At 33.0% G+C, this 10250-nt stretch overlaps 1 protein-coding gene across 1 annotated transcript; it reads left to right on the forward strand.

Annotated features, from left to right (window-relative positions):
• The first annotated feature begins 6177 nt into the window (after positions 1-6177).
• Positions 6178-8257, forward strand: LOC128244571 (putative nuclease HARBI1). The gene is made up of 3 exons (XM_052962563.1): positions 6178-6527; positions 6787-6878; positions 8250-8257. The coding sequence occupies exons 1-3, from the start codon at positions 6178-6180 to the stop codon at positions 8255-8257; spliced, it is 450 nt and encodes a 149-aa protein (XP_052818523.1).
• The last annotated feature ends 1993 nt before the right edge of the window (positions 8258-10250 follow it).

Raw genomic sequence — 10250 nt, forward strand, 5'->3', positions numbered from 1 at the left:
TTATTACCAACAGTTTTAATTGGTTTTACCAAAATAAACAAACTTTTGTTCGAATTTTTCGGCTGGAATTGACACGTAATTTAAATGCAAGTTACGGGCGGAAATGTTTTAAGCGTATTTTAAAAAAATATAAAAATGATTGTTGGAAGATTAACCTCGCCAGGTTAGACAGGAACCTATCGACGAAGTATGTTAACTAAGTAGGACGGAATTCAAAATACGAACGGTATTTAAGGTTACGGGTGGAGTTTCAGGTTAACACAGAATTTCGCTTACGGAGGGAAATTCATTACGGGCAGAATTTCAGATTCGGACGCAATTTCAGTTCCGAGCAGTATTTCAGAGTACGGGTGCAATATATACGGGCAAAGCACATTAAATGGACTTGAAAAGACAATTGAAGTAGCCATGCTTCAGCTTACTCAATTTATCTGTATTTCAAACATAATTCAATCGTAAATTTAGATATGAAATAACTGTAAAAAAAGAAACAAGCTCGATATCTTGAAACTTGAAACTTGAAACTTGTTTATTTGATTAAACGCCTATTTTTACATAAAATACTCAATGGCGTTGTACAATACAATGATAAAATATTTTAAATAATTTAAAGATATAATACTATCTAGACATCAAACATACTTAATTTGAAATAAACAAAAAAAATAAATAATTAAGCTAAATACATCGTTAAAGCAAATAAAACACATGACATGAAGTAAGATAAATTAAAATATCTAAAAATAAAATGAATATAAAACATAAAATAAACAATCATCGCATGCTAATATATCACAGTTAGTTTTCCACTGTTCATTGTTCAGTCACTGTTTTTAAAACAACATGTCAAATTTTCGAAAGTAATGTGTCTTCAAGTTCTTCTTAAACACTTCTAACGATTTCGATGTTCGTATATCAGATGGCAAATCGTTCCACAGGGCTGGGCCAATGGTACTAAAACTGCGATCAGAGAATGTTTTATGTTTGTTTGTTGGTACGACGTAACACCCCCCACTGGATAGCAAAGAACGAAGATTGCGTGGTGGTTGCTTTACTGTCAACAGATCTACTAGGTATGCCGGTGCCTTTCCGACCGAGCAATTGTACATGATGGTTAAAATTTTAAAGTTTATCCTAGCTTTCACTGGTTACCAGTGTAATTCAAACAAAGATTGTTTGGAGCTTTCATATTTGCCTCGAGAAAGCACAAGTTTTGCACACATGTTTTGAATTCTTTGCATTTTTTGAATATCACAGGCAGCAATGCCATACAAGATGGAATTACAGTAGTCAATGTGTGACATTACCAGTGAAAGAACAAGAATCTCCGTTGCCTCTTTGGTCAAATATTTTCGAATGTTTTTAATTCTCATGTAGTTTAGCATGGCTGTTCGGCATTTTCGTTTTACATGCTCCTTAAAGTTTAAAGTTTCATCGAGAAAGGCACCTAAGTAACGTATACAGTGTACAGCTTCGATACTGTCACCAACAATATTGATGTTTTTTGTTTGACATTTTGCAAGTTGCTGCCTACTCCCGAACATGATGAACTCAGTTTTTGCTGTATTCATTTTTAGTTTATTTTTATTCATCCAATCATTGATTATTACAGCACACTGTTCAATGTCTTGAATAGCACTTTGTTCTACAGAAGGTATGTTTGGCCGAAAACGTTTATTGGCAGTATGGTCGTCGGCGAAACCGTACACTGTGATGGTCGGGGATATCACATCAAACAGGGTACCTGCATAGTGAGATACAACCATGGGCCTAGACAGCTTCCTTGGGGCACACTACATTTTAGTTCTCGAGGTGTTGAATACGTCGAATTGACATTAACACTACAATTACGAGGGTGTAAGTACGAGTCAACCCATGCAATAGCCGTAGAGGAGAGGCCATATTGCTTGTTCAACACATCTACAAGAATACTATGGTCGACTGTGTCGAAAGCTGCGCTTAGATCTATGGCTATTAATGCTGTTACCTCTTGTAGCTCCAACCCACCCAGAATGTCATCAACTAGACGCAGAGAGAGCAGACTCACATGAGTGATAACGTCTATAGGCACTTTGGTTTTTGGGGAGTAGATTATTTTCATCTACATGTTTATTTAATTTCAGAAGCACTGCCTTTTCAATTACTTTAGAAAGGAATGAAAGATTGCTGACCGGTCGGTAATTTGAGAATGTAAGTTCAAGGCCAATCTTTTTAATCAAAGGTCGAACAATGGCTTTTTTCCATTTACTAGGGAAGACACCTTGCATAAGGGATACATTGACCAATTTGGTTATGAATGGCAAAAGTTCACCTAAAAACTGTTTCAGAAGCTTAGTTGGTAGAATATCTAGTTCACATGATTTAGATTGCATGTTTCCTATGATTTGTTTAACATTCTCTGTCAGTCCATCAAAATTGTCAAAAGATGGTATATCCTTCACTTGGGGTTCAAACTGATCAAATGTTTGTAGTGACTCTCGGATTTTGCTTATTTTGTCCATGAAAAAATCGGCGAATTTCTCAGCTGTGGTGTTGTCGTTTTCTCCATTCGACATTGGGTTATCAGCACTTGTTCCAGTGATGTCAGCAACAAATTTATATAACTAATTTATATAATATCGTTAGGAAAGAAATAATAAAAACGTAAAACATGCAAAATAAAAGTTATACGAAATGGAAATAGTGTCTAGGAAACACAATTCCAGTCTCTAGTTTACACCACACTAGAATTAGTACTTCCCTTGTTTATCACTTATTTTAAGTTCTTTATAGTGATGGCCTGATTTTAATATACTTCAGCGAACATCATGGCGGCATTAATTAGTCCCCATCTTATATCATATTCTGATTCAAAGCGCTTAAAGTGTTTAAAAGCTTTCGGCCTGCTATTTTTGTCAGTAAAGTTATGTATTTGTAAAACAAATTCACATAAACATCTGAAGATTTATATGCATGTTCAGTTCCGACGCAAACAGTGTGTATCAATCACTTGAACAACGCATTTAAACAAAGTATGGAGAAATACGCAATTTCCATACCAAAACCTTATATGGAACCTTGGTTCCACAAACATCGCACTGCCAAGAATACAGTTTTTAGGCATGTTTAAGTACAATATACTCTTAACTTAAAACATGTCGTATTTAATTTACAACCAGGGTATGCCCGCTAAACCAGATGTGTCCAGCAAAATGAAAAGGACATGTTAAAAAACTTTATGTTGATGGTCTCTTCCTACAAAGACAGGATCCTCACGCAAAATCCCTCTGGGTCGAATCACCAACATGCTATTTTGCCTGTATTATAATTTATTAATATTGCCCTATACTTTTGTCACTCGATGACAAAATTAATAGATTTATATTAGTGTTTTAAAAAAATATGCAACATGCTCAAGACTCTTAGCTAGAATGACTGAGACAAACTTGGAAATCTTCACACTCTTTCCGTACCATTCGGCATTACATAATTATCTTACAATTTGCACCAAACCTAAAGAATGTCAATAAATAAACAGTTTTTATTAAAGCTGTAATAGTGAAAATATGTTTAAGTAAGAGGTGAAGGTTGTAAGTAGTTACTTAAAGGAATAAATGGTTTGGTGCGATTCAGTCGAATAAGCAAAAACTTTATGTAACTCCATACTAATAATATTGATTTAAAAAAATAAAAGAGTAAAATAAGGGCCGTTTTTAAGTTATTCTAAACATATAATCTATATATATATATATATATATATATATATATATATATATATATATATATATATATATATATATATATATATATATATATGAATAACAATAATCAAAATGCTGATTATCCGATAAAATAAAAATAAAAATATTTCATTTCAAATATTTTGGTTTTTATATCCTACGCAAAATGCGAATTAAGTGCATCTTCAATACGATTTATGTTTTTCTTTCGGATTTTACCGAGTTTTCGGGGTTAATTCCGGGGAATAAACCTGTCCGAATACGATAACACAGATGCTATTTTTAACCGGAAGTATCTAGATCAATGGCCGGGGCAAAAATGTAGACACGTAGATATACATATATTTATTTTGATGCAGTACGCGTTCGCTTTGATATATTTGCGTATTCCAGTTTTTATAATGCATTCTCTAATTCGTCGATATTAAAATAATCTCATCTTCTATAATTGTATTTATGCAAAAACGCAGCTTTTCCACACTATATTAACCGCACAACATATAATGAATGATACTTACAGAGCTACATTTAGCAAGCTACCCATGCAAAAAGCAGCTCAGGTTTGAGCAGATTTGTAATGTAAATTAGTTTTAACCGCGCCGGGCTTGATACGCCCGTGCACGCATTGAATCGTCAAATTTAAGAATTGTTATGTCGATCAGCTGATGGTAGATCTCGATTTAGGGTCACAAAAGTGTGCTGGGGCCGTATTCAATATGTATCTTAGATTGGTTTCATCCTTAGATTGGTCGTTTTGTTCTTAGATTGGTCCTCAATTCTACCAGATTCTAAGATTTGGACTAAGTAGGTTCAAGAATCTGAGATTTCAACTTTGATCGTTTGAAGAAGTTAAGGAATGTTTTACCTTCCTTAAATATTTCATAACATAATAAGACCACGGCATTTTACGAGGATTTTTGCTGAATTTTAAAAAAAAAGTCTGCTCCTGTCGCTCAGCATTAAGTACCTTTTTTCGTTTTAATGGTTTTCTGTAGCCTACTGTACAATAGGGAGTGGGAATGGAAATGTGAAGGTCGAACAAATATCTCACATAAAAACACATGCTAGACTTGTAAGAACGTGGAATTATTACAGTATTATTCGTCTGATTTGTCATTCTTTGGTGTTGATTGATTCGCTACCAACAGCAAAAATAATGCATATTACATTAGCGAACGCCTTAACTACCTCATATAATTTCGCGATATTTTGGAAATGTTTTCATTTCAACCGTTTCACATTTCTTCAATGGGTATTTTTTATGTCATGTCGATAACCATTTTCTTATGTGGCATTTGATGATTAATAACATGAAAGATATTCGTTTACCACCTTAGACACATGTTAATAAACAATTATGCCAATTTATTTGTTTGACTGTGTGTTATGTTCAACTGTCAACTGTCAGTGATAAAATAGTTAAAGCAGTCAGACATGATTAGAATTCTAAAGGAGAATGTTATCTCGAAATATAATCATAACATGCCAAAAAAATCATTATCTGGATGTAATTGAGATTGGATTCCAATTTGAAGGGGGTGATTAAAAGAGGGTCTTGTTTTGTGTTGTTTATATCACAATCCAATTCTTGTTATATGTTACCCCCTTCAATATCTTCTGGTTCTTTAAAGTTTAATCTCAGAACAGGAAAAACAATGTTGAAAATATTACTGAAATAAAGTCAACTGTAAGTAATGATAGTGAAAAGATCAATGATTGGTTTCATAAGAATACATCTCTTATAAATTAAAATGAAACCATTCATGTGAACTGAGATAGCATATATATTTACTATAAAGAAAATAGAATCATAAATCCATGTTGCCCCATCAAATTTCATGGAAAGTTTGTAAAGAAATCTTTAAAATTGTGTAAAGAAAAGATTTGACAAGTCAATGTATTGAAAATAATTTCTACGGTAAGTTCATGAATGTATATACTTCTCGTAAAAATGTGAAGCTGCAACCAGGTAATATGAGTACTTCTTTATTAAAAAGCTACATGTAAGTTTAATGCAAACTATCGGCCATAAATTTTCAAAGTATTTGTCATGATGTTATCTTTTAATTTAAATTATGATTAAATAACATGTCAGGCTATAATTTCAGATCATGGATCGTGCCCCGAATCTTGATACTCTACTGGAAATGGATATTATAAATAGATACAGATTTGACAGAGCTGGAATCAATTATTTAACACAGCTGATCGGGGCTAACATTTCACCTAAACAGCCAGAAATAACGCCTTAAATGCTGAACAAAACATCTTGATTACATTATGATATTTAGCAACTGGCTTAATACAGTTAAATGATGCGGACATACATGGCGTCAGTCAGCCAACATTGTCACGTGTGTTGACTGAAGTTATTAATGCTCTGTCATCACCTGCATTGATAAGGCAATTTATTAAGTTTCCAGGTAGTGTTGAAGAATTCAGACGGAATGCCGTGCAAATGCAGGGGATTGCAAGGTTTCCAAAAGTCATTAGGGCCATAGACGGAACCCATATTAACATTGCCTCACCCAATCAACATGAAGAAATGTATGTAAACAGAAAAGGAAAACATAGTATAAATGTTCAAGTTGTTTTTGACGGATGGTACAATATAATTGATGTTGTTGCACGCTGGCCCGAATCCGTGCATGACAGTAGAGTTTTACGAGAAAGCTCGTTAAACAACCTTGAGAATGGCCACATGCCACATGGTTTCCATCTGCTTGGGGACAGCGGCTATCCAGCCAAAAGGTGCCTGCTTACCTCTTTCCTAACTCCGCAAACCCAGGCTGAACAAGCCTATAACAGGTATGTTTCAAAATAAATTTAACTCTGCATAATCTGAAATGCATAGCCCTACATGTATTGATCTTGTAACATTGTGGTTGATGAAATTATACTAATATTAAATTGAGAGCCCAAAATATTTTATTCTGTTGTCTTATCTGCTGGATGAAAATTGGAATCAAAACAAAGATTTATGCAACTTTTAGATAAACATTACATTAGCAGCTCAATGTTTGTTTCATACACACAAAGGCTGTTTCATCAATAATATTTATTACAGGAGCCACAAAGTCACTCGAGCTTTGGTTAAGAGAGGGATAGGTCAGTTGAAGAGGAGATTTGGCATCCTTCATAGGGAGTTAAAGTGTGCAGGTGAATTATAATATAAGATGAACAATTTAAGTGTAACATAATTTATTTGAAATTTAACTTCAAATAAAACTATCACAATATTAATATGTTACAGAATAAAGAATACAATTACATTAAATAATTAATTGTAACACTTAGTACTTTATTCATGTACTGTGTGTAACAGCAATTAATTATAACAATAACATTTTTTTTATTAATGTTAATTCAATACGGAATTCAATAGTGTTGGTTAAGTTGTGTAGATTTTCAGTAAACATTCATAATAAAATTTGTATTAAGATTTAAACGGTCACGCAAGTGATACTAGACACATTTAAGGAGGAAAGGAATTGCACTTAAAATCATGAAGCTAATTTCTTAAAATTCTTATGCTAGTTATAAATCATCAAATACATAAATATATATATTTATAATACATGTCTAACTTCTATTTAAAAGGCTAGTCATTGCTTGTTGTGTTTTGCACAACATTTGCAAGCAGCGAGTCATTCCCATGGCAGCTATAGCAGACAACAATGATGGTGGAAATGGTGATGATGGCCTTGTTGGGCTAAGATACAGAGACCACTTTGTTTCAACATACCTTGGTAAAATAATTTTATTTCAACATTAACATTACCAAGTATGCTTTAGCATCTTTTGTCATGTTATGGCAATGCTTATAAAATGTATTATTTTGTTAAAAGTAATAGTAAATAAAGTATCAATGGCACATTCAATAATGTATCTAAGCATTTGTTTTCAACGCAAAATACTATTGAACAAAATACAAATTCTGCTCATGAACACTTATTCTTATGGCTTTTTCAGTTAAATATATAACCCACATGGGGAAAGGCAAATACTTTTTTCAGTATATGGTCGCGGGTGTCTTTTTGCTAATTTGGACCCCAATAGGGTAAATTTGATTCTGTAGGGGAGTGGTATTACATGTAGTATAAAGTGCTTTCCCCCCATATAAGTTAAAATTCGATATCCCTTGAGTGCAGAACACAAGTTGCATAATTTCTGAAATGCCATCAATGAACAACAAGGTGGATTACCAAATACTTGGTACCTACAAGTCAACAGTAGTTTTAATCAAAGTCTTTAAAGAGTACCAACATACATAACTATGTTCTATAATAAAAGTATACTAAAATGTGCTGATAATTGGCAACAGACATATATCGGATATTAAGAATGTAGTTAGAGGTCCTTTACTGTAATCTCTTTCCAAATTTAACCTGTCAATGCTAACTTCAATATTTGTAAGTAATTTTAATAAAATTTGGCATCAGCATTCAATGTGCATATTATTCTGTATTGTTCTTTTTTTAATTGCTTTGCTAAAATAGCCACTTCTTATTCTAATTTTCTTTTTTGCAGCTGCCTGATTGCTTTACACTCCTGACAGCAACATCGATTGCATGACTCCAAACACATTGAAGATCTATCTGTAACCGTCGGTGACTCTAAAGTTAAACATTCTGTTAAAGTAAACAATTTAGGTGCCATCTTTGATTCAAACATGAACATGGAAGATCACGTTAATTCAGTATGCAGATTATGTTATTTACATCTTAGACAAAAAGGCAGAATTCAGAAATATCTGACAATTGATGCATCTAAGCAATTTGTGCCTTCATTGGTTATCTCGCAATGATTACTGCAATGCACTACTGTATGGAGTTTCTCAAACATTAGTCAACAAACTGCAGAACGTTCAAAATACAGCTGCCCGTATCATCACCAGAACCTTGCGGTACGATCATATCACACCTGTACTTAAAGAACTACATTGGCTTCCAGTGCAATACAGAATTCAGTTTAAAATTTTAACGCATATCTACAAAGCTTTAAACGACAAATCACCAGAATATTTGAAAGAAATGCTATGTGTTTACAAACCACGAAGAAATCTGCGATCTCAAAACAAAGCACTTACTTTAGTGATACCAAAAAGTAAAACTGTAACCTACGGCGACCGACGTTTTGAATATGCAGCTCCGAAACTGTGGAACGACCTACCATCCGGTTTGAGAGACTCAAGTTCATTGTGTTCTTTCAAACGTGCACATAAAACGCACTATTTCAAACAGGCGTATGAGTAGCATTTTTACCAGGAATGATCTGTGACAGTGATTCACGAAGACTGTGTGACCATTATGTGAATTTAAACATAATTTTACAACCTGTTTTATTACTACCATGATCTTTTAGTACAGTTACATATCCTATGTAAACTGTTTTAGACTATTGATACAATATATAAATGCAATTTAGATGTCAGGCGTAAATTATATTAACATCATTTTTAAATTTTTTCAAAGTTTCGCTAGAGTATTTTTTATCGTATGATATTGATATTTATTGTTTTTAATTCAGACGACCAGTTAAATACCACATTTCATTTTATTGTGTTTCATATTTTTTAGTATGCTGTACATTTATTGTTCAAAAGCTGTCTAGTATTTTAATGATATTGCTTGTAGTTAACTATCAGATTATATCGTTGTAAAGCGCCTTTGAACGTGTATATGAAAAGGGCACTATATAAGTTTGGTAAATAATAATAATAATAATAATAATAATAATAATAATAATGTCGAGGTTGTGAACACTTTGGAAGTCGTGCTAGCCTCAGGTCTTGAAAGATGATACGTGGCAGGAACCTCCTCTGCCTCCAACACTGGCTGATATGTTCTGGAATTACAAACTCTAATTCTAAAATGTGCTATCAATTTTTTGCAAATCTTGCAAAAAAAGTCACTATGCTGACTTGTTTAGAATGTGAGAGTCAGTTTTAAATATTTTACCCAACTTGATCATACCCGAGAATGTCTGTGATATATTTTGAAATTAAACCAGGTGCCAAATTGGGACTTTCCAGACTTTGGGAAAAATACAAAGTTATGTTTGAATGAAAAGAATAATATAAAATATACCTATTTCTACCTTTTTATGCATTTAATCTAAAATGGCTACCGGGTAGTCTTATCAAGATGTTGTTATCTTTTTTAAGCAATTCATTGCTGTATTCACTGAAAATCTTATTAATTATTTTGGAAAATATAATTTTATGGGTTTTTTTGGCAAGAGGCAGTAAATTGCACCAAAAAATCAATGAATGTGTTCTATGTCTTACTTAAGTCCTTAGATATTTACATGTACATGTCGGTATACATCTGAAATCATTTCTGTGTTCATGTTATTTTATATCAATGTGCATTGTAGTGTTATCTCACCCTGTTATATATAAATGTCTTAGTGATATGACTGTCTTAGTGATATCAATGTCTTTGTGATATGTTTGTCTTAGTGATATGATTGTCTGAGTGATGTAAGTTAATAATTGTCTTAGTGATATGATATAATTGTCTTAGTGAT

This window comes from Mya arenaria, chromosome 8 (genome assembly GCF_026914265.1).
Source record: "Mya arenaria isolate MELC-2E11 chromosome 8, ASM2691426v1".
NCBI lineage: Eukaryota > Metazoa > Mollusca > Bivalvia > Myida > Myidae > Mya > Mya arenaria.